Source organism: Macrobrachium nipponense, chromosome 9 (assembly GCF_015104395.2).
Source record: "Macrobrachium nipponense isolate FS-2020 chromosome 9, ASM1510439v2, whole genome shotgun sequence".
NCBI classification, from domain to species: domain Eukaryota; kingdom Metazoa; phylum Arthropoda; class Malacostraca; order Decapoda; family Palaemonidae; genus Macrobrachium; species Macrobrachium nipponense.
The window spans coordinates 87,834,757-87,861,184 of record NC_061110.1 but is presented as its reverse complement, the minus strand read 5'-3'; the positions used below and the strand labels follow the sequence as shown (position 1 = coordinate 87,861,184).

The 26,428-nt window shown below is 42.7% G+C and overlaps 1 protein-coding gene across 1 annotated transcript in view; it reads right to left on the bottom strand.

The window, feature by feature from the left end:
• The window catches only part of LOC135217980 (tubulin polyglutamylase TTLL5-like), a 66,644-nt gene that overhangs the window by 33,187 nt on the left and 7,029 nt on the right, over positions 1-26,428 (bottom strand). Inside the window, 6 exon segments of the mRNA XM_064254106.1 lie at positions 717-867; positions 2,287-2,374; positions 3,266-3,399; positions 11,561-11,802; positions 24,919-25,136; positions 25,551-25,750. Of these exon segments, the coding sequence (XP_064110176.1) occupies positions 717-867; positions 2,287-2,374; positions 3,266-3,399; positions 11,561-11,802; positions 24,919-25,136; positions 25,551-25,750 (1,033 nt within the window).

Below are 26,428 nucleotides of genomic sequence, written 5' to 3'. Positions count from 1 at the left end.
CTGCCGCCCAGGGCAGGCCCGGTAGATCACCTGACCTACCTGTAGCGAGTGGCGCGAAATTTGAATTTCTGTCGGGGACGACGGAGTCTTAGCTATGTATATATCTGACAGGTAAGTTGATTGTATGAAAACACAACCATGCGAAAGCAACGACGATGAAGCGGGCAGAGAGCGATGATACACGTCCACACGCCAGCAGGCCGAAAGCAAAGTGATTTGTTTACCTCCCAGTCGTGCGCGCGCGCCTGTCGGACAAGCAGTTAACTACCGAACCCCTTGTTCGAAAGCTTAACGACCTATCCAGCTGCCGCTAGTACCTTCCTATTGTAAAAAGGACCGAAGGTTTGTATGCCGTGTCGGAACAAATATCTCATTGCAATTATCCACGCAAGTGATGGCAGTTCCCCATCTTGCAAATTGAAATAACTAGGACTCTGGGAACAAAGAAAATGGTAATGATATCTGAGGTTTAGAGGCTGGAATAAATAAGTTCTAGCCAACGCAAGTGACTTGTGCAGCACTGCATATCTCTGCGCTTCTCAATCTCAGCAAAAGGTTATATTTACTTCATTATTTAATTACTCTGTAGTAATGGGATAAAAAGAACTCCAAGTAACTACACATGAAAGGAAATGTGCATCTTTAGTCCATGTCTTAAATACTACCATGAAATACTAAAAATACTGAAATTAAATGTAGACTAATTTTTGAAATACCTGGACATTCAAAGGATTATGAAGAGTACGAGCGGCAGACTTAAGGAAACGGTACACAAGATCAGTCTGCTTTTCTTCATCACATCCAATCATCAGCCTCCGTTGCACGTGCTGAAGGTACACAGAAAAAGCCATGCGGGCCTGGTACTTGCTGAAATGACAACAGTACATACACTTTCTTGCTGTAAAACTGCACTTAATGTTAACAAATAAAAAACTGAGACAGCCTCAAATATGTGTTGGCTTATCAAGTTACTGTTTTACAAGTAAGCATGGATAAAACATATATTTGTGGCGATGAGGTGTAACAAAGGACCAACCCAGACTAAGCAATAAGTTGATGTATTAACCAAGATGATATGAATACCTAGAAAAGGTTAATAAAAACCTGGACATTTATTCAAAACCTGATTTAACATAACATTTTCCAGGAAAAGTAAACTATAACTACAGTAATACATAAATGTGACTTCAACAAAAACCCATAAGCAAAGCATCTCTCAGTTTTAATGGCTTTTTCCTGTTGAATCCTCATTGCTTTTATCATCCTGTCTGTGTCTTTGGCTCTGTCTCTCTCTGTCTATCCATTACCTAATGTCAGACCAAATACTAATTATAATGCCTTTTTTTGTGTCTTTTTGATCAGTTTCTACCAACTACTTAATTGGTACAATATCAGCTAACACTTTTTCTTTACATGGCTACACTTCATCCAGTTTCAGTTGCCATGTTTTTATCATTTTGACAAAGAGACAGAACTTTCATCTTCCTTCTCTACCTCGCCATCAAATTACCTAGTGGCAGTTTTAAAGTGTTAAGCACATCTCACCTGTTTGTACCTTTTTTAGTACCTTAAAGATTATCAAGTATTCCCTTCCTCTATAATTAAGTCCAATACTGGCAGCCCTCGGTTAACAGCGGCATCAGTTAACGGCTATCCGGTTTTACTGTGCTTGTCTAGCGACGCTATTAACTGGTAGATGGTTACAACTTTAAATGAGTGTTCTTAAAACTCTCACTTCCACACTTATTTACCATATCTTGGCTACGTTTTGGAAAAGAAAAATTTGCTAAGTGAAAATGAAAATGTTTGCCTATTTTACCACTTTTAAAAGTGCATTGTACTTTTGTCAATTCTTCCTTCATGTTTGCCTATTTTTCCACTAAGTCCCAACTTTACATTAATTTGTAACAAGCACATCTATTCTTCAGCAGAATATTATATAAGCTTTGCTGCAAAATTATTCATATGTTACCATGACAATTTACCGAAGCAGAAAATTTCAGAGTAAAAGTTTTAAAGGTGTAAAAGGTAATCCTTGCAATTGCACCATAGAATAAGTGTTTATGAGAGGGTGGAAAGTAAGAGAATGTGAACAGAGTGACAGTAAAAGGAATGAAAGGGGTTGCAGCTAGGGGCTAAACGGATGCTACAAAGAAACTTAAGTAATGCCCACAGTGCACTGTATGAGGTGCACTGAAGGCACTAACCCCCTATGGGTTGAGAATGTAATGCAAAATTACATAAACACTACAAAATTATACCTGCGTCAATACTTGGTAGACATACCTTAGTGCCAGCCCATTCTCCAAAGCTCTCATAAGACTTGCTTTGACTTGCTTTTTATCTTTTGCTGGCAACTTCTCCTCCTTTTTACCTGTGTGAAATATAAAGCAAATGAGAAAACTGAAGACAGCCACATTATGGTACAGCTAGCCTTTATATCTGTAATTTCTTGTAATTATTCTATGTACGTAGTTTAAAAATACGTACCCAAAAATTTTTTTTTTTTTTTATTTCTATGAAAGCTCGTAGTGTCTGTACATCTCTGTAAGTGATTCTTAATAACATAAAATGATCTTTTATGACAAAACAAAAAATACTGGAGTATAGTACACTGTTCACATTCGAAAATGGAAAATATATGAAAAGAACCACCTCCAGTTAAAGAAAATAATAGATGTGATAGAAGAACTACTTTTGCAGATGAATGTGCAACAAAGTATGTTTTCCACTCAGGAGTCCAGCATACAGCATCACACATTAATACAGTTAGAATAAAATTAATCCTTACTCTTGCAATAAACATACTACTGTAGAATGAATAACTACTCTTAACTACTCTGATAAAGGAAGCAAATCACTGACCTAGCCTTCCAAGGTCATTTTGACCTATGTATCAACATAAAGAACTTGTCATTTTAATGTAAGACTTCTAAATTTTTACCATAATTAAGTAGGTTAATCATAACACTGACCATAAATGCTTCCCGCTCACAGGAATGTGTTCTTTGAACACAGTCATCTTGACCTATGTATGAACATAGAGAACTTGACATTTTATATGTAAGACTTATCAATTTTTACCATAATTAAGTACATTAACCGGACCACTGACCAGAAATGCTTACCTCTCATAGGAATGTGCAAGCTTGACAAACATGTACCCTCGCATACGTATACATAAAAAACTGTACAAACTCAACAAAATCAAGTCTGTGCATGTATAATAAATGTTGGGATAGCAGTACGATATGTGTAAGCCTACCCAGATTTTTCTTGTTCCTGAAGAAAGCTAGCCCTTTTGGTAATGCCCGTTCGTAGCATGTGAGTCGCTCCAAGGAGGATGCTAGTCCACTGCTCGACACACCCGAGACTCGACCTGGTGCAACTCGTCCATATCTGTAGTATTAACAATGCACCATCACAGGTTAAATGCAATACCGCTGTTATTGAAGCAACAGAACTTTTTTGAGCTAGTTGAAAATGTTGTCTTTAAAGACTGCATGAGATACTGTAGACAATTAATCAGGTTTACTCTGAGTTTTCACAGAAAGACCACAGGCATTACAGGGGCTGGATATTATCAATGAAATATTAACAAATTTGCATAGCAGCTAGACTTGATATCACTTCTAAAAATTAATTGTCCCAGAATTAAGGTAAATGATATTTTTTTCCTTTTCCTATAATACTGTGCATGTAGCACAAAAAATTTCATAAATTAACCACTGAAAACATATCTTCAATAAAATGATACAATTAATTTTTAAAGTCTGTGGTCATTCCATATATAAACTGATGTTAGTGTCTCCACATAACCACAAGGTTAAATCCACGTTACTGATTCAGCTACAAATGTAATTGGATTATTGATGTCAGCAAAATTCATCCTGTATTAAGTTTGGTAAATAAAGCAGCATGAAAAATGTCAGATTTGCTTAAAACCTAGTAGTATGTACTATCAAAATAGCAATTACCATACTTTTTAGTCATTGAAAACATGTATTTTATCCCACACGAGCACGTTACAGATCAGGCCCTGGATGCGTTTGATGCCCGTATTACTACACCTTTCAAAAAGAACAATAATGTATCCCAATAAGACATTCAACTGTCAAAAGGAGCAGCACTACCATACGTGGAGTTCTTAAGTCTTTCTATCATCTCTACACTTTCATGACAGCTTTTCCTTTTCTGTGGTTAGATTCGAGAGAGAATTTCTCTTCTGTATCCTGAATGCACTTCCTGACTTAACACTCATCAGGTCTAAATCTTTATCTGCTTTTTTAACAATTTCCAGGGCTTTCCAAAAAGTCTCTACTGTTTTTCTTTCTAAACTGCGCTACCTGTTTCTCCTCTGTTCTCAACACATGTTCAACATCTCAGTCGTGGAGATCTCAAGAGCGTTTTCCTAGACACACAATACTGTATCCCCACCATTTATTCATTTGTAAAAGAACGTTCCCACTGCACTCTAGTACACCATTTTCATGTTTCACTTATGACAAAAGTCTTTGAATTAGCCCTATGAAGTCCTGAAATCTGACTGGCTTATGTGATAACATTGCTCTGGACTACATGATAGTATCTATCCATGAAATTTAGCTAAATATGTTATTGTTATTATACAATTAAGTTTGTTCATACTTACCTGGCAGATATATATATAGCTGTATTTTCTGAAGTCCGACAGAATTTCAAAACTCGCGGCACACGCAGTGGGCGGCCAGGTGGTAGTACCCATTCCCGCCGTGGGAGGCGGATATCAGAACCATTGCCCATTTTCTATTCATATTTTATTAATGCCTCCTGTCTCCTAGGGGAGGAGGGCGGGCACTTTAATTATATATATCTGCCAGGTAAGTATGAACAAACTTAATTGTATAATAACAATAACATTTTGTTCATGCCACTTACCTGACAGATATATATATAGCTGAATCCCACCTTCGGATGGTGGGAAGAGACAGAATAGGATTTTTTAGGAAACTTAAATTAAGTAGATGATATACATCTTGGTTCCTCACCTGTTTGCAAAGTAGACTATGTGATTACTGTCACTTAAGGCTGCTTTTGCTTAAATCAGAGTTGCCAGCCAGGTGGAGACCTGTAGTGCTGGTGCGCTCTGGATGATCTGTCAACGGGTACGAGACCTCAACATGACAAGACCATCGAGGCCATACAAATGAGGGCAACGAAGCAACTGACCACCACCTGACCAACTATTCACAAAAAAACCCTTAAAACTAACTAAAGGATGGGAGAACTTCACATAAGACTCACCACAACCTAAAAACACAACAACAAACTAACCTAATCCTAACTAAGGGATAGGGAAAGAGCTACTTCCGGACCCCAAGACTGTGTCCGCAGAAACGTATGGCCCCAGTGCATTACAATCGTCATAAATCGTTCTCACATCCCTTAGGTAATGTGAGGCGAAGACGGAGTTACTCCTCCAAAAGGTGCAATCAAGGATGTCCTTGATTGACATGTTCTTTTGGAAGGCAAGAGAGGTAGCGACAGCTCGAACTTCGTGCGCTTTCACTCGTAAGAGGCTCAAATCAGTCTTCTGGAAAGATGAATGAGCCTCCTTAATGACGTCCCTTAGAAAGAAAGCAACAGCATTCTTCGATAAAGGTAACTCTGGTCTCTTCACAGAGCACCAGAGATTACTTGAGGGACCTCTTACCTCTTTCGTTCTATGTACATAGAACTTGAGAGCCCTGACCGGGCACAGGACTCTCTCTGGTTCTTGGCCCACCAGACTTGACATACCCTTGATCTCGAAAGTCTTCGGCCAAGGGTTCGAAGGATTTTCATTCTTCGCCAAGAAAGTTGGGTTCAACGAGCAGACAGCATTGTCTCCTTTGAATCCCATTAACTTGCTAAACGCTTGAATTTCACTAACTCTCTTAGCCGTCGCAAGAGACGTTAGGAAAAGAGCCTTCCTTGTCAAGTTTCGAAGAGACGCTGCCTGAAGCGGTTCGAAAGGGCTTGACATAAGGAATTTAAGAACCACGTCAAGGTTCCATGACGGAGGTCTCATTTGAGGAACCTTCGAAGTCTCGAAAGACTTTAAAAGGTCATGAATGTCCTTGTTGTCAGACAGGTCAAGGCCTCTGTGCCTAAAAACCGCTGACAACATGCTTTTATACCCCTTGATGGTAGGAACCGCTAATTTCTGCACATTCCTGAGAAAGAGCAGAAAATCAGCTATCTGGTTCACAGAGGTCGAGGAAGAGGAAACTCCCTCCTTTTTACACCATGCCCTGAAGGAAGCCCACTTCGATTGGTAAACAGCTCTTGTGGAAGCACGTCTTGCATGTGAGATTGCTCTCGCAGCTGCTTTCGAAAAACCTCTCGCTCTGGCCAACTTTTCGATAGTCTGAACGCAGTCAGACCCAGAGCGGAGAGGTTTTGGTGAAACCTTTCGAAGTGGGGCTGTTTGAGTAGATCTTTCCTCCAGGGCAATGTCCTTGGAAAGTCTACAAGGAAAGACATGACCTCTGTGAACCATTCTCTCGCTGGCCACATCGGAGCGATCAGGGTCAACCTCGTCCCTTCTGCGGCCGCAAACTTCCTCATGACTTCCCCAAAATCTTGAATGGTGGGAAGGCGTACAGGTCTAGACCCGTCCAATTCCAAAGCAACGCGTCTACCGCGATTGCTTCTGGATCCAGGACCGGGGAGCAATAAAGAGGAAGTCTCTTGGTCCTTGACGTCGCGAATAAGTCGACCAGTGGACGTCCCCACAACGTCCAAAGGTCTCGACAAACGTCTTCGTTCAAGGTCCATTCCGTCGGTAGGACTTGTTCCCGACGACTGAGAAGATCTGCCCTGACGTTTTGCACTCCTGCAATGAATCTCGTCAGGATAGTCACATTTCTTATCTTTCCCCACAGCAGAATCTCTCTCGCTAGGGAAAACAACGTTCTGGAGTGTGTTCCTCCCTGATTTTTTAAATAAGCGAGTGCTGTGGTATTGTCCGAGTTTACCTGAACAATCTTGTTCTCCAAACTCCTTTCGAAGAACTGCAAGGACAGAATACTGCTGCCAGTTCTTTGACATTTATATGCCAGGCTACCTGTTCCCCTCTCCAGGAGCCTGACACTTCCTTCCCTCCTATGTTGCTCCCCAGCCCGTGATGGAAGCGTCGGAGAACAACACTAGGGTCGGGGCTCAGAAGACTAGGGACAAACGCCCTCCTGAAGCTTCTGAGGGTCCAACCACCATCTTAGATGGTTCTTGATCGGAAGCGATATTCTCAATATGGCATTGAGATTCGTCCTTGGCCTTCCACTCATCCGCAAGGAAAAATTGGAGAGGCCTGAGGTGCAGTCTTCCCAAGGAAAAACAAACCTTTCTAGCGAGGAAATGGTCCCCAGCAGACTCATCCATTCCCTCGCCGAGCAAGTCTCTTTCCTTAGAAAGGCTGAGATCTTTTCTAAGCCTAGCCGCTGACGTTCCTGGGACGGAAACGCTCGAAAAGCCACTGAATCCATCTGAATCCCCAGATACACGATGGACTGTGTTGGGGTCAGATGCGACTTTTCGAGGTTGACCAGAAGTCCCAGGGACTTTGCTAGGGCTAAAGTGAACTGCAAGTCCTTCAGACACTTCTCTCTCGACGACGCTCTGATCAGCCAGTCGTCGAGGTACAGGAAACTCTTATCCCCGAAGAGTGTAGCCACCTCGCTACGTTCTTCATGACTACAGTGAACACCATCGGAGCCGTGGTCAGGCCGAAACACATAGCTCTGAACTGCCACACTTTTTTGTCTAAGACAAACCTTAGATACTTTCTTGAAAGAGGGTGGATCGGGATGTGAAAGTACTCGGCCTGCAAGTCTAAGGATACCATCCAGTCGCCCGGTTCTCAAGGCTCCCAGAACAGAATGAGGCGTCTCCATCGTGAATTTGGTCTTTTCCACGAAAAGATTGAGCCTGCTTACATCTAGAACTGGACGCCAAACCTGACGACTGCTTCGGTACTAGGAAGATCCTGTTGTAAAAACCTGGGGGACCGCCCCAGGTCCGCGACTTGTTCCACCGCTCTTTTGTCGATCATTTGTTGAAGGAGATCGAATAATACTTTCTTCTTTTCTCCCTGATAGGATGGAGAAAGGTCTCTGGGAGTCGTAGAAAGAGGAGGAAGATCTAAAAAGGGGATCTTGTACCCCTGCTCTACGATCTTGAGGGACCAAGAGTCCGTGTCCCTCTCTCTCCACGCTCCCGCAAAAAACTTCAGTCTGGCTCCGACTGGTGTCTGAAGGACATGCTTCTCACTTGGAAGGCTTTGGCTTAAAGGAAGCTCTTCCTAGTGAAAACCCTCTCCCTCGAGGAGCTGCTCTCGAGGGGGGAGCCCACGAAAGGGCTTAACTTTCTTCGGCGGTCGAACCGCAGCTGAAGAGGTTGAAGGTACGGCCGACCGTCTTGTAGACTGGGCCAAAAGGTCCTGAGTTGCCTTCTCTTGCAAACTGTTAGTCAGGTCCTTTACTAAAGTCTGGGGGAAGAGATGGTTCGAAAGAGGGCGAAAAACAGCAAATCCGCTTTCTGAGCTGGAGTTACCGAACGAGCTGTGAAATTACACAGCAAAGCTCTCTTTTTCAATAAAGCCGTTCCAAAATGAGCGACGATCTCCTCCAAACCATCCCTGACGGCTTTGTCCATACATGCTAACACGCTGGACAGCTCCCCCAGACTGAGAGATTCTGGGCTTCTCGCTTGCAGATCCAGAACTCCCAAACACCAGTCAAGGAAGTTGAACACTTCCAGCGTCCTGAGCAGACCTCAAATGATGGTCAGTCTCGTAGAGGTCCAGGTTACTTTAGCAGAGGGTAAAAGAGACCTCCTCTGCGAATCCACTAAGCTGGAGAAATCTCCTTGAGCCGAAGAAGGGATACGAACTCCTACTTCATCTTTGGTTCTATACCAAATGCCCCCTTTTCCGCTAAGTCTAGCTGGCGGCAAGGCGAAAGTCGTCTTGCCTTGATCTCTCCTTCGTACCATCCAATCTTGGAGTTTCTTAAAGGCACGTTTCGTGGAGAGAGAAGTTTTCATCTCCACAAACTCCGGGGTTTTTCCAGTTTTAGATGAAGAAAACTGCGAAGGAGGAGACTTGGGAGCTGCGGGCTGAACCTTGTCCTTCGAAAGAAGAACGCAAGAGCCGCACGAGGACTTTATAGTCCGAGATTGAAGGGGCCGCAGAAGGTTCCTCTTCAACCGAGTCAGCCGAACTACTCAGCTCTCCTTCTTCTCTAAACGGAAGAGGAGACCGTCTGTCCGGAGAGGGCGTCCTAATGTCGGGTCTTGGCTTAATCAAAGGACCCCTATCCTTGCTAGAGGAAGCCTTATTTCGGCTGTCTTCTCTATGACGCTTACTACTTGAAGAAGGTAGAGCGTCCTGACGAGGACGAGCGTCCTTAGCGCCATCCGCGGCAGTCTCACTTGCCAGAGAAGCGTCCTTACGTTTCTCAAACGAAAGGGAAGACCTTTTCGCTGCAATACGTGCCTGTGCGCGCAAACTAGCGTCTTGGGGTACGACTTCTTGGTCGGAATCCCCAAAAGAGTCTTGAAAAGAGCCCTGAACGTCCTGGCGAGCTTCCTGCCAAGCGTCCTGCCGAGCATCCTGCTAGCGTCCTGGCGAGCGTCCTGATGAACGTCCTGCCTAGCGTCCTGCCAAGCCCGTCCTGACGAGCGTCCTGACAAGCGTCCTGACGAGCGTCCTGCCGAACGTCCTGCCAAGCGTCCTGCCAAGCGTCCCGCCTAGCGTCCTGCCTAGCGTCCTGACGAGCGTCCTGTCGAACGTCGTGCTGAGCGTCCTCCTCAAAAGCGTCCTGACGTAACGTCCTTTTAGAGGACGAACGAGATCGGCGAATCACCGAAGGAGAAGCGATCGGCGAACGAGACGAAGTAGGTGAGGGAGAAGGAGACTGCTTCGTCCTCTTGACGGGCAGTCTAAGGTCCTTCCTTCGCTTAGGCTCGACTGCTGCTGGGCGAGTCCTCTGAGCCATAAGCGTCGAAAGCTGGTCCTGAAGGGACAAAAGAATGTTCTTCGTCGGGGAAGAACGAACAAGAGCAGTGACTGATCCTGCGCGAAAGACGAGGGGCGAGGGGACGCCTCCTTCCTTCTCACAGGTACAGCTACCTGCTTCTCAGGTATACGCGCCTGTGCACGCAACCCAGCGTCCTCATCGGAGGAGATCTTACCCCTTTTCTGAGGCGGAAAAGCGTCATACGCATCCTCCGACGAAAGTGGCGAAACAGGACGTGAAGCGTCCTCAGCACGAAACGTCCTTTTCAGAGGACGAGAGTCTCTCCGAGCGCTCCACCCCTTGCGCGGGGAGGACGCTTCGGAGGACGAAAAGCACTCTTTCAGGACGCGCGCTCGTGCGCGTCCTTGGCAGCCTGGGACTTTGCTACAAGGCCTGCCGAAGGGACGCCAGATCGGTGGGAAGCCCCCGTAACCCTCTTGCGGCTTTCGACATACCTACTCCCTGAGTCTTGGGAGTCTGATAGAGGTCTAGGCCTAGAGGCATTATGGGGCCGATCTGACGCCCCCTCCACAACACTAGGGGCACGATCACACACTTGCACCGAGCCAGTTTCTAAGGCTTTCACTTTGGTCTCCAGAGTGCGAAGAGACTCCAAAATCAGAGAGAGAGCATTCGCTTCTCCCGACACAGAATCAGAGCCCGAAGGCAACACAGGTTTAGGGGTTGCAAACTCTACAGGGGTTAATGCAGGAGAGATGTTAGCCTTACCTTTGGTAGAACCACTCCTGGAGGAAGACCACCTGATCCTATCGCGCTCCAATTTAAGGCGATAGGACTCATATACTCTCCAATCATCATCGGTCAATCTCTCACATTCATTGCACCGATTATCAATCAAACAATTATGCCCCCTACAACTCATACATACTGTGTGGGGGTCTACCGATGCTTTCGGTAGCCTCACCTTACAATCAGTCCTCACACACACTCTGAAACTCACAGCACTTGATCCAGACATATCTTATATAGAAAAGTCAATCCAAAATCAAAAAACGGTCCACTATCGCGCATGCCAATTCAACAATCCAATTCAATACCAAAAAACCAATCAGATACTTAAAAGCGAGTCAAATTCCAAAAAATCCTGAGCAGAGGTCTGTAAACAGTTGTTTACCGACCGGCGACAGAAAAAAATATGAATAGAAAATGGGAATGGTTCCTGATATCCGCCTCCCAGCGGCGGGAATGGGTACTACCACCTGGCCGCCCACTGCGTGTGCCGCGAGTTTTGAAATTCTGTTGGACTTCAGAAAATACAGCTATATATATATCTGTCAGGTAAGTGGCATGAACAAACTAAAAGGTTCATAACCAAAACAACAGATATCTCAATAGATACCTCACTTCACTGGCTTGAAAAATAATGGTCACAAATATACGAAGATAATTTTTCACATAAAACCGCCGATTCTAACTTTAATGGCTTGAAAAATAATGGCGAATACCACACTTAAGATAACTTTTCATACTAAACAGCCAATTTATAACAACAAATACCATACCTATTTGTACGTGGCACCTGAGGATACAGATGATAATGGAGGACTAAATTGAGAGGGCTATCATACTCCTGAAGCCCTCCGTACAGAGCCCATGAATCTGGAGTGGGATATATCCGAGCCCAGCCTCCCCTCCTTTCATATTCTTCGCGAACTTGCCTGACAATTCGCAACTCCTCCGCACTCGGAACAATTGGCGCACCTCGTCCATAGTGGCTTCTTTCATAGTTGTCTGTTGAGTAACGCTGAAATGAAACGAACGATTGAGAAGGCATTACTTTGAAGTATCATATGTCATATTTAATCTCCAGTCTCTAAAACAATTTTAATGAAACCTCATGGAATTACGACAACTGCAATAACATAAGATAAAACTGTTAGGTACATTAGAAAAGAATAGTTAGAACATATAAAATCAAAACAAAATAAATAACAATAACTTGAAGTATTTTCATACAACTAAGAAAAATGGAAGAAGTGACATGCAAGTTTCCATCACATCTATAAAAAAAAAAAAAAAAAAAAAAAAGCATTCATACACTGAGACCAGCAATGAAACATTAGGTGCAAAAGAGATGCTGATGAAACAAGATAACTTGGATGTAAATTTTCCTCAATAAGGAAGCAAATTTTCTGGTACTTAAAAAACCATTTATCTTTATACCCTACAACACCACATAAATAAATTTGTTGAAAAATTTTCATCACACTTTAAACAACCAGCCCCAGTTAGTTATAATCTAACTACAAGTCTGCCATAAAATGATAAAAAGTGCACTTATAAAAATACAAATGCGTGAAAGCATCCTTACCAGGTTACACTGAAAACCTGTGCTGCAAAACACTTTGTACAGCTCCTGGCTAAGAAAATTCAAGTGCCACTTTTTGAGTCCACAATGGCTCAATATCTCAAACTTATAAAAAAAAATACAAGAGACCCAGCTAAAAGTGGGTAGAAAAGAAAACAATTTACAAAACTGTGCCACTATAAAAGAAATTCCTCATTACTTTGTTTTACAAAACTGTCCCATTATGAAAGAAATTCCTCATTACTATGTTAAAAATTGAAAAAGTGTTCAAACATCACAGTATTAGCCAACTAAAGCATTTTTCATACTTGAGACTAGGGCCAAGATCACTCAATTTTACAATGGAAACTCACAAAATGATAGAATGTAAACCAGCATAAACCTCTGAAGGAGGGTACACAGAGCTACCAAAAGCATGTGCTATATATGAATTTTTTCTGTATGACTAGAAAATCCAGAAAGTAAACATATTCAACTATAAATCAACAAAGCTTGATGCATTGATCAGGAGAGCCAACAGACTAAAGACACTGACCTCAACTATACCTGAAAATTACGCAAAATAAACAGTTGGCAATATCTGGAGACCGTCAATACATTAGACACAATGGTGAAGAAAAAAAAAGGGGACGACTATGCTAAGGAGAAGACCAGGGACATAGACACATACAAAGAAACCGGAGTGATTTTCAAAAGGTGAAAATGAAGATCCTGGACTTATGACGAAGTTGCTGAGATATGAAACATACTGTGTTTTCAACAATTGAGAGGGAGTCAGGAGTGTATGAGGCATGGAAGTACTGTAATGGGATGAACAAACTCAAAAACTGGGATATGAATGAGTTGAAAATGCTGACAAAGTGCACAAAACAAGTGAGAGCAAACCATACTCATTCTACATCTCTTCCCCTAAAATGAAATTCTAAAATGAGTTACAAATGATAAGGATATATTTGTAAGTTACTGCCAAAATTGGGTACAGGTATTTTTTCCTATGAAATCCCAGCAGGATTACCTTTTTTTTTTTAGGTATGACTCACAATTATAAACACTTGATGTGACATACATGCCAGTCTTTTCCATTCAAACTACTGGCTTGTTATATGTAATCTGCTTTACAAAACAGCCAATTACATCATCTTCAAAAAATTATTAACATATACGTAAACAGCCAATTACATCATCTTCAAAAAATTATTAACATACACGTACCGTGCAATGACAAGGACGGTGATGCATACAGCAATTTAACAGCATTAGCCTTCTTCATTACATGGTATAGATCATATAACCAATTACACAATTATCTGATGTTCTATGAACTTATACTAGAAGCACATACACTCTATGGTAACTATGATATCACAAACCATACACAACGTTCGATCATAACAGCAAATCAACTCTGACATCAAACTTATTTATCATGAGACAGAAAACTGTTCTCATAAACCCATGGAATAAAAATACTATTCATTTTCAGAAACAAAAGCTTCATTACAACATGCAATAGAAAGTTTAATTCTTGTTATCAATGACGTTATAGACAATAAATGATGCTGTAACGCTGATGTAAAATCAAAAGCATATTATACCTGACAAGCCTAAGCTTACTTGTTAACACAGGTACGTACTGAACTTGAAATTCTCTGATTGAACAATCTACCATATATAAATTTTAAAACCCTGTCTGCATAACTGTTTTACTTTGGATTCTGATTAGACTAAAATATTCCAGTTATGACTCTAAAACATCATTTGATTAACATACAAAGGTTTGTTCAAAGGTGCTATAGTATCAATATTCTCAGTGGGAAGTTATGTGACTACTAAGCAAACCAGAGAACTGCCAACCCCAGAAGCCCAATTCATAATCCACACTCAGGAAAATTTTTCAAAATGCAAAGTCTTCATAACCCATCACAGCCTATTGCTTCCATATTGGACATACTTATTTCCAGCATGCCTTTCAAACTCTCAGTTATCTGTAAATGTAATTTCACACAGATAACACTAATCTAGCTCCTAATAAATGCACAGAATAGGTTAAACCTCCAAAATAAAATGTACATATTATCCTTACAATCAATGTAACCAACTCCAACACAAACTGTAAGTTGGTAGTTAAAAATATAAAAACCAATATTCCACATTAAATTAAGATTCTCAAAAGTCAGTCAAAGAAAGCAGTCGAGTACTTACTCCCTTACAGAGATGGAGTCAGTAAAGAAAAACCATGCAAAGTTTCTGAAGCATAGTGATAAATGAAGTCACTGAACACCTGGACCAGTGACTCAAATGAACTGGTTTGGCTCAAGTACCACTGGTCCAGCCAGCCACTGTTGTAGTAATGAAAAAAAAGTAGTTTTAGCAAACCCAAAAGGAGTTCCTTAAAATGAAAAACATAATTACTGTACGCAGTTGGTCGATCACAATGGACGAAGCCAACTTGAGCCCACTAAATGTGTCACTGGTCCAACGGCTAAATGACTGAGCTACTTCCTCACACCCAGGATAGTGGCGTGTTTCAGACCATCGAATAAGGTCTTCATTCGAACTCTGAGTGAAGACTTTGTCTTAGCAGCCAAATAGTAATAATAACACACCAAGATATGATTTTAGGAAATTAAATTGGCTTCAAAAACAATAATAATAAAGACAATGATGCTAACACAATAATAATGGTGAGGAAAATTAAATTACCACATAACAATGACACTACTAGTGGGGTATATATGGTACAAAGTACTCCATACAAATGTACAGCATAATTGCTTCATCAATCTGATGGGAACAAATGTTACATTGTAAAATCATTATGTATCAGACAGGTATTTTAAGTAACTGCTGAAGTAGGTTGACTATAAACATTAGAAAATATAAAATGTCCTTTTAAAAATTATTGTAAAATACTACTATTTTCATGTATACAACATAGTACAATAAACTTACTGAGAAGGAAATACAAATATATCAAACCTATTTTGCATTCGGTTTTTCAGCAATTATCCATTGCATTGTAGTAGGTTCCCTAGCAATGTTAACAAAATCCAATCATGACTCAACATTATAATCTGCAAATGAATACTGCAAGCTATCTGAATTTCTGTAGCTTTCTGTAAAAAAAAATCCATAAGTCTGTATAAACAAACATCTGTAAGTCACCATCTTCCAATGTTTCATAAACACAAAACACAATTTAACATCTTCATTGTAATTTTGTATCTGAAGTTCCTCTGGACAACACTATTATGGTGTGCACTTGATATGTTAGTTCCATTTCGCGCTCGGCTACCAATCCGGTGGTCCGAAGTTCGATTTTCGGCTCGGCCAACGCGGAACCAGAGGAATTTATTTCTGGTGACAGAAATTCATTTCTCGATACAATGTGGTTTGGATCCCACAATAAGCTGTAGGTCCCGTTGCTAGGTAACCAATTGGTTCCTAGTCACGTAAAAATATGTACTCCTTCGGGCCAGCCTTAGGAGAGCTATTCATCAGCTCAGGGGTCTGGTAAAACTAAGATAAACTAAACTAAACTTGATATGTTAACCTAGTACCCTGTCAAACCAATATCCATCAAAGTGAGGACTTGGCAAGGACAGCCTGGGGAAGAGCAGCAGAGTTCTGTAATTGGCATCCGTTACCCATTCTCTTTATACAGAATGAACTCCTTCAGTGACATGATAAACAATAGCTTCTCCTTGGACAGATTGGACATAATCTTTTTCCATCAAATGCATCCATAACTGCAACTTCTCTTTCAGAGGGAGGTTCCTTAGCCTTTGAATAAATCATCTTCCATAAGGCAGTGGAATTATGCCTTAACAAAGTGATTTAAAGGTAGCATATCTTGCCATAAGGTGACATGGAAGAACTGCAAAACAAAGTAACCTTAATTTCTTTTAGCTGGCACTTTCCAGTTCCTCAGTGTCCAGGATCACAGCATTTAAGATCAACACTGCTGAATTGATAGGAAATAGCATGGATGGAAGAGGAGAGGATACTGTAGCAGGCAGAAGAAGGCACTGTGGAAGGAAGAGCAAAGAACTGAAACACAGGCATTGGAAACATTGCATCCTGGAGATAGTATATGTATGTACTGGATATCTTGAATTGGTTCCATAACTGGACAAAAATAGTAAAAGTGATGCAGTCACAATAAACCACCATGAGACCAGGGTATGCTTAAGAGTTTAGAGTAGGTCTTTACTCTCTCTTGCAATTATTTTACATTAATTTTCTTTAAAGCGTTTTAATACCTTGAGCCATCTTTCACTCCATTCTCCCTCTCTTGAGGCCTTTTGTTCACTAAAATGATATTGTTATTTTACAATAAAGTTTTGTACATACTTACCTGGCAGACATATACTTAGCTTACGTCTCTGACGTCACGACAGAATTCAAAACTCGCGGCTAACGCGACAGGTAGGTCAGGTGATCTACCTTACCCGCCGCTGGGAGGCGGGTGTAAGAACCATCATACCTTTCTTGCCAGATTTTTTCTCTCTTATACCTGTCTCCTGAGGGGAGGCTGGGCGGGCCATCAATCGTATATGTCTGCCAGGTAAGTATGTACAAAACTTTATTGTAAAATAACAATATCATTTTTGTACATGAACTTTCCTGTCAGACATATACTTAGCTGATTGACACCCTTGGTGGAGGGTACAAGACAGAAAATAACAAAGAAAAGGTAAACAACACCTGTTGTAGGATAAACATAACCTTGGTTCTTACCTGTTTAGGCTGAAGACTTCATAGATACTGTCTATTAGTCTGCATAGCCAAAAGAGCTACAGCGAGGGCGTGACCTACAGCTGAAAAGACTCTTTGGGTCTACTAACGGGACTTGATATCCGCTTACTTAGTAGAATCCAAGTCGGATCATGTCAATGGGGGTTCGCCCTCTTCTATGACAGAACCTGTCCACTACCAACGCAGGGAGCTTCAAACCAAATCCGATCACCTAACCAAACTAACGTTATTAGCATTACGAAACTAAAAAAGATGCCTACCTGCATCATTTTTCATACAACCATATGAACTCAATTACCAAAAAAAACAAGGGAAAAACTACTAAGGATATGTTCCAGCTCCCTGCCCCAGCACCGAATCCGCCGATACGTACGGGCCTAACGCGAAGCACTCGTCATACGTAATACTGACGTCTTTTAGGTAGTGGTTGGCGAATACTGAATTACATCTCCAGAATGTAGTTTTCATCAGATTCTGAAGAGACATATTCTTCTTAAAGGCCAAGGAAGTGGCAATTGCTCTCACTTCATGAGCCTTGACTTTTAGGAGCTTGAAATGTTCTTCATTACAAGATCTATGTGCTTCTTTCACAACACTTCTAATGAAGAAAGACAGCGCATTCTTCGACAATGGTCTGCTGGGGTCCTTTACAGAGCACCATAGTCTGTCCTCAATGCCCTTAAGGGTTTTCTTCTTCTGAAGGTAGTATTTTAAACTCCTAACAGGGCAAAGAGTTCTTTCAGGTTCTTCCCCTACTAGGGCAGATAAACCACGAACCTCAAGTTCCTTGGCCAGGATTTGAGGGGTTCTCATTTTTTGCTAAAAACGAAGGAAGGAAGGAACAAACCACGGAATCTCCTTTGAAACCTACCCTTCCTTCTAGGGCATGAATCTCACTAACCCTTTTAGCAGATGCTAAAGCCATGAGAAAGAGAGCTTTCCTCGTGAGATCTTTGAAGGAGGCTAAATGTGGTGGTTCAAACCTAGCGGACCTCAGGAAACGAAGAACCACATCCAGATTCCAACTTGGAACTTCGTTCGAAGTTTTCTTGGAAGATTCAAAAGATCTTAATAGATCATGAAGATCTTTGTTATTCGAAAAGATCTAAATTCCTATGTCTGAACACCGCAGCCAGCATGCTACGGTATCCTTTGATAGTAGATACTGCCAAACCGCATTTTTCTCTGAGGAAAACTAGGAAATCTGCTATCTGAGTCACAGAGGTACTGGAAGAGGAAAACTTCTGGTTCCTGCACCAACGGCAAAAGACGTCCCACTTCGACTGGTAGACTTTAAGGGTCGAAGGTCTTCTAGCTGAGGCGATAGCCTTAGCAGCTTTTGTCGAAAACCCCTTCGCTCTGACAAGACTTTTGACAGTCGAAAGCCAGTCAGATTGAGAGCGGGGAGGTTTCTGTGATACCTGTCGAAGTGGGGTTGTTTGAGCAAATCTTGTCTTTGTGGAAGTGCTCTTGGAAAGTCCACCAACCATTCCAGTACCTCTGTGAACCAATCTTGGGCGGGCCAGAACGGAGCTACTAGCGTCATTCTTGTCCTCTTCCGACGATAGCAAATTTCTTGGGGAGGGTTTGGTCCATAGTACTTTGCAAGGGGGGAAAGGCGTAGACGTCTAGCCCTGTCCAATCTAGGAGAAACGCATCCACTGATACTGCTCCTGGGTCTGAGATCGGGGAGCAGTAAAGTTCGATTCTTGCGTTCTTTGCTGTTGCAAAGAGATCGATGTGAGGTCTGCCCCATCTTCTCCACAGGTCTTGGCATACTTCTGAGTGGAGGGTCCACTCGAAGGCAGGAGTTGATTCTTCCTGCTCAGGAGATCGGCCCTGACGTTCCTTTCTCCCTGTACGAATCTGGTGAGAAGACTGATCTTCCTTGTTTGAGACCACAGCAGAAGATCCCTTGCTGTTTCGTACAGGGAGAAGGAGTGCGTCCCCCCCTGTTTTTTTTGATGTACGCCAAGGCTGTTGTGTTGTCCGAATTGACCTGCACTACTGCATTTCGGACGTGGGGTTCGAAGGCTTTCAATGCCATCCAGACTGCCATCAACTCTTTCTTGTTGATGTGCCAGGACACCTGATCCCCCTTCCAGGTGCCTGACACTTCTCTTGTCCCGAGTGTCGCTCCCCAACCTGCCTCCGATGCGTCGGAAAACAACACATGGCTGGGGTTCGGCATGTAGAGAGACATTCCTTCCACAAATCGAAGTGGGTTTGTTCCACCACCGAAGGTCTCTCTTGATTTCCCTTGAGATCTTGAAGGAGAACTCCAGATCTAGGGAGAGACGCCTCCAGTTCTGGTATAGGAAGAACTGTAGAGGCCTGAGATGCAACCTTCCTAGAGAAACGAATTGCTCCAGCGAGGAGAGTGTCCCCAGCAGACTCATCCACTCCCTCGCTGTGCATGCATCTTTCTCTAGGAAGGTCGTTATTTTCTCGTAGCAACGAGCTATCCTCTCTGGCGACGGAAAAGCCCGAAAAGCCAGAGAAGCTATCCGAATCCCCAGATAGATCCTCTCTTGACTGGGGATTAATTGAGACTTCTGGAAGTTCCCCAGAAAGTACCCAGCGAACTTGCCAATGTAAGGGTCTTTTGAAGGTCCTCCAGACATCTTTCTTGAGACTCTGCTCTGATTAGCCAGTCGTCGAGATAAAGCGACACCCTCACTAAACTCCCTCCAAATGTAGCCACTGCGCCACGTTTTTCATTAACCCCGTGAAAACTTGGGGTGCAGTTGATAGGCCGAAGCACAAGGCCTTGAATTGGAAGATGTTTCCTCCCATCATGAATCGTAGATACTTCCGAGAAGAAGGATGGATCGGCACATGAAAGTAAGCGTCCTGAAGGTCTAGAGACACCATCCAGTCCCCTGGACGAAGAGCCGCTAACACTGAGGAAGTTGTCTCCATGGCGAACTTCCTCTTTTCCACAAAGACGTTCAGGGCGCTCACATCCAACACCGGTCTCCATCCTCCTGAGTTCTTCGGAACTAGGAAAGTCTGTTGTAAAAGCCCGCAGAGCGGGGATCTTTCACTAGTTCTATAGCCTCCTTCTCTAGCATGAGATCTACTGCTAGAGAAAGGGCTTGATTCATGATGGGGTCCTTGTACTTGGCTACCAATTCCCTCGGAGTTGTCGTCAATGGTGGTCTTGACGAGAAGGGAATGAGGTATCCTTTGCTGACAATCGATAGGGACCAATTGTCTGCCCCTTTGTGGGCCCAGACGTCGGCAAATTTCAGTAGTCTGGCACCCACTGATGTCTGGAGTCCTTGACCGCTATTTCTTCCCTCTGACTGACTTAGAGAAGGTTTTACCTCTCTTAAAAGGTCTAGTCCCTCTGGTTGCAGAACCTCTGACAGCGGGTCCTCCTCGAAAGGGCTCCTGTCTCAGAGGAGTCTCTTCTTGGTCTTGGGTTGGAAGACAGAGCGAGGTTTCCTGGCCGCCTGGGCTAACATGTCCTGAGTAGCCTTAGCTGAAAGGGCACTCGGATACAATCTTGGGCTCAATTTTCTTGGGGGAACAGAAGAGGAGAGAGTTGAGCATACAAGAGCGAGGCCTTTGTGCATGAGACACTGCCTTCGTGAGAAACGAACAGTAGACCGACCGTTCTTAAGCACTCCAGCTCCAACCGTGATGGGACTTTCACTCGATCCGTCTCTCACTGCTTTATCCATGCAAGTGAGTACACAGTTAAGATCTTCAGGAGACAGAGCATTTCGGTCTTGGTCTTATTAGACAGCACACCTAAAGACCAATCAAGGAAGTTGAAAACTTCCAGGACTCGGAACATTCCTTCAGTAAGTGGTCAAGTTCGTTCATTCCCCACGTAGTCTTGGCGGACAAGAGGGGCGGAACGACGACGAGCAGCATCCACTAATGAAGAGAAGTCCGAGTCCGCAGACGAAGGGAGAGCGAGGCCTAAAGGTTCTCCCGATTCGTACCAGAATCCCAATCTGCCGGTCAGTTTAGACGGAGGGAAAGAAAAAACCGTCTTCCCTTTCTCTTCCTTAGAAGGAGCCATTCCCCAAAACCTCTCAGCGCCTTCTTCATGGAAACAGTAGGTTTCATCCTTACACAAGACGAAACCTTCGACGTCTTCGAAGTGGAGAATAACGAAAGAGGAGAAGGGGGAGCCACAGGAGAAAGGATATCTCCAAACTCTTGCAGGAGTAACTCTGTTAGTTTCTTATAGGAGGAAACTGAGGCGTCTTTTGGTCCTTCTTCTTCTGAGGGGTCCTGTTCCTCCTGAGCTGAAGAGCCCTCCTGATCCTTAGAGGCGCGACTATTCTTAAAGGAGTCTCTAGAGGAAGTTAGACGTATACGTCTTGGAGACAATGCTTCAGGCAAGTGTCTACTTGCAACATCCTTCTTGTCTGGAGGAGTGCGTTTCCCAGATCCTTGAAGCCTAATAGGAGTCAGGCGGCAGTCAGGTGCAGAGCGCCTGTTTGAAGAAGAACTTCTATCAGGCTCTTGGCGCCTATCCAAAGGAGAGCGGCTACCAGGCGAACGGCGCCTGCCATACGAAAAGCGCCTACCAGGCTCTTGGCGCCTGAACCGAGGCGAGAGAATCTCTGGCGACGAGCGCCTACTAGGAGAGCGTCTACCAGGGGGAGAGCGCCTGCTAGGCTCTCGGCGCCTGACTCGAGGCGAGTAAAAGTCAGGAGAAGAGCGCCTGCCCAGGCGAAACGCGCCTAACAAGCTCTTGACGCCTGTCCAGCGAAGGGCGCCTGTCCGATTTAGGGCGCTTGTCAACCGGAGAGTGGAGGCGAGACGAGGAGCGGCTACGAGGTGAGTAGTGCCTACTAGGCTCTTGGCGCCTGTCAAGGGGAGCGATCCTGTCTCGAGAAGAGCGTCTGTAGGGTGAGGATCTCCTACGCGCAGTTTGCTCCTTGTCCGAAGGAGAAACTTGTCTGTCAGGCGAATGTCGCTTAGACGCAGATGTGATCTTGTCCGAAGTAGAAAGCCTCCTGCGAGAATCCGAACGCACAGGTGAGCGCGCCTCTTCCGTCGAATAGCGAGAGTCAGGAGAGGGGAGCCTGGACTTCTTTAACCAGGAAGGTCGAGACGTCCTTCCTGCGACGAGAAGACACGCAAAGAGAGCCAGCCATAGCCGAAATCTGCGCCTGAAGGTTAGCTAACACCCTTGCAGGAGAATTCCAAACAAACGTGAACAGGAGACGAGGCTCGATCTCCGCTCGGGGAACGAAACTCCTGAGATCTCTTACGCTTCTTCGCTTCCACCTCAGGCTCTTCCGAAAAAACTTCAGGGCAGGAAGGGCGGGCGCAGGGAGCGTTCCAGGCTCTCTTCGAAGGGCGCGAGGCTTCCGAAGAGCTCCATCCTCTTTTAGGAGAAGGCGAAGGCGACGACGAGAAGCACTGGCGCAAAATTTCTTTCTTGGAGCGATCCAAGGTAGCCTGGGAACGATCAACAGGATCTACCGAGGGGACGCCTGACCGTTGGGGATGCTCCCTAACCTTCCTGCGGCTTTCGACTTTCCTCCTCCACTGGGACTGGGAGTCTGGAAGAGGTCTAGGCCTGGAAGCATTAGGAGCCGATCAGACGCACCCTCCACTGCACTGGGTTCACTGCACAAATCACTATTGGAATCACTCTTACCTTCTAGTTGCTTGATTTTCCTCTCCATACTGCGAATGGTGGCTTTCATTGAGGCCACTTCCGAAGGCGCATCTTCGGCTTCGGTGCAGGGAGCAGGAGCTGAAACTGACAAAGGAGCTACTTCTAAAAGAGGATTATCTACATCCAACTCGCTAATACGAGATCTACTACTGCTCCTGGAAGAAGCTTTCCTAACTTTATCCTTTTCAAGCTTCCTCAAGTAGGAAGACAAAGACTTCCATTCATCCTCATTCAGCTTTTCACATTCATTACAAGGGTTATTAAAGGTGCATTCATTCCCTCTACACTTCAAACATACCGTGTGAGGGTCTACCGCAGCTTTCGGTAGCCTCACCTTACACTCAGTCATACAACAAACTCTAAACATAGCAGTTTTCTTAGTATCAACATCAGACATCATGAATCCAAGAAAAATCCAAAGAAAAATCCAAAGAAAAGTCCAATAACTGTCCACAAATCGCGAATGCCAGGCCAAAAGATCGGGTACTTCACCAAAAGTCCGTAGAAACAATCCAGGGCGAAAACGAGAAAAGAATCCAACTGTCAAGAGGTACCGACAACAGGTGTGGTCGACACCGACGACAGAAAAAAAAAAAATCTGGCAAGAAAGGTATGATGGTTCTTACACCCGCCTCCCAGCGGCGGGTAAGGTAGATCACCTGACCTACCTGTCGCGTTAGCCGCGAGTTTTGAATTCTGTCGTGACGTCAGAGACGTAAGCTAAGTATATGTCTGACAGGAAAGTTCATGTACAAAATTTACCACTTTCAGCTTCCTTTAGCTCTTTCCAGTGTAGGTATATACTTTTTAGCTTTCTTTCAATATACTTTTCAATTCATTCCACTCCCTCTTTTAGTCCACTTTTATAAGTCATTTCAATCTTACTTTTCTTTCTCCTTGTCTTCTTTGAGAACACATTTCACTTTCATTATCAAGATCCTGTCAGTCACTTTCAACCTTCGTTCACTCTCACCTTCAGCTACTATTCACACTTTTGACAGCTATTCAATTCCACTCTCAACTTCAATCATTCAATTGTTCATCCCCTTCCACTCCCTTTCAACCTCCTTTAACTCTTTTTGATCCTCTTTCACAAACTCTCAATTTCCAATTACTCTCTTTTTTTCAATTTCCTTTCATATTTCATTACTGTGACCTATTGTAACTAACCTCACCACTGCTCAGTCTTACCCAACCTAATCCGTATTTATTTGTAAAAAATTTTAGTTATGTTTCCATCATACTTAAATCACCATAATTTTAAATACAGTATGAGCCTCTGGGTAGTTGAGCAGTAAGACCCCGCCTTGTCCAACCTAAGAGAATAACCTAGTTTCAGTTCTTATCACACACACCCACATATGTAAATATGAAAGAAAGTTGTAAAAGCGTATGACCTTTAATGCCATTTTAAAATCATCCAACACAGGTTCATTTCAAAATACAATCAGCAGGCAGAATGGAACTTAAACACAAGCCAAGGGATAGCTGTATTTGAAGGAGTTTACAAGGTAAAAAAAACCCATAGCAGTCTACTTCTTAACTGGCCGGAAACAATCTAAAGAATCTACACAACATTGCCTGAATTTCTTAGGTATAAAGAAGTAACAACATAGCTACTACGTCCAAAACGAAAATGACACAATCATGACAATAAAGGTGAGCAATAACACTACTAATCAAATAGGCCTCGTTGCTAGTAGAGACCAGTGAAAAAACAATTGTGACGACATACTCTGTACAGCATTTTCACTGTCATATGAATTCTCACCTGGGAGAATGGTATACTAACATTTTCTTCAAGAATGATAATCTTTTGGCTAAGTGGTTGCACTCTGACATTTACAATTACAATAAAATGTTAATACAATGTATGCACACATTTCTCTTTCCTAACTATCTAGCACTGTAATTTCATCAATACTAACAACTATTTTGTTGGATCAACATATTTAAATGCAGACTGATGTGAAATCACCCCAGCCCTTAATACATTGACCTGTGAGTGTTTAAGATCTTTTACCATTAAAATGCCTGAAACACAATCATCCATGAGTAATGATTACATAGAAGAGTGCGAGTTGGAAAACAATGCTTACCACATTAGTACGAAAAACTTTTGGCAACTGTAAAACACTTACCAAGTAAGGCAACTTGCGGAAAAATGACGGTCTAGATGATGCTTTAGCTGTGTAAGGGTTGGACACTTGAATACCAACCAAAGAAAACAAATCAGCCAGCATTGCTGACTTAATCTTCAAATCTAAAGGCTGGTCAATGTTGAGGGACGGCGAAAGGTTCACTTCTAATACCCAAGGCTTCAACTGATTGTCCACCAGTATGTCAAAACCGTATAACTCTTTAAGAAAAAAAAAAAGAGAAGCATAAAACAGGGATAGTATGTAGAATATAATGTTTGGAAACTCAACTACACCTTTAAATTAAACTATAGCAACTCAATGAACCAAATAACCACTATAAAAAGGTTAAAAGCAAGCAGGAATTGATTCTCAAATTGATCAGGAATTTTATGATTTTCCCAATCATTCAGATTCTACATCAAAACTTTTATTATAATTTACTAATACTCTGATCTATTCATATATTAACTGTTTTTACTTTTTCTTTTTTAATAACTGATCTCTCCTTTCTGTATTTCCATTACCATGTGCTTGGGAAGCTTAATTTTCACGTTAGTGGCCCCTGTGGGAAAGTTCCATATGAACAGAGTTCATCTTTTCAATAACATTTAACAATTATTAGAAAAACTCACCAAAGCAATTTCTGTGATGAGGCACAAACATATTTGTTGCAGTGTTCATCTGGTAAGATGCAGCCAACAGCGACTTGATGATGACATCTTCAATGGAACGCATCATGGATCCCGTGTCAATCCCCTGGCTTTTGAGATGTCGAAGGAAGGCGCTCAAGGACCATTTGTTCCCTTGATCATCAACTTCAGGGTCTTCATTTCTGTTGAAGGATAAATAACAGATTAAAACTGGTAAAAATGAAGAAATCCAACACATGTCTTCATACATTTTTGGATAAAAGTATGAACTGTTGAATAAGAGGAAAAAAAAAATTTTTTTTCATCACAACCTTGGTCAATACCATCATCACTTGAAACCATTGAAAACTCAATAGACGCAATTTGTTTTTTACAATTACTTTTTCCAAACTTCTTTTTCACAGATCAGATTAGTCAATAACTACACATGTCAACTCATGTCATTAACTCTATTGGAAGGCAATTTTGGCCTACAAATGGAAACTGAGATTTACAGTAGGGCAATTATCAATTATCAACCTGTTAAAAGGCTTTCAAAACCACAACCAGCTAACAAGCTTTCAAAACAAAATTACAGCAGGTGCCACAGAATACTCCTATAAAAAAGACAAAGGCACCTATTCTCAAAGGGACAATACAAGATGACAAACCAAAAATACTAATGAAGTAGATTACAAAACAAAAATTGAATTAAAATCAGATAAATAACCAGTATTACTAAACTGCACATGAGCTAGAGAAAAAACCATAAAGAAAATCCAACAAACTAGGTGTAAAATAAGCAGTTCTAAATGCTTAGGAGTAACTGTTTAAATATATGCAAATTCAATAATTAACTAAGGAAACAATCATATATATGC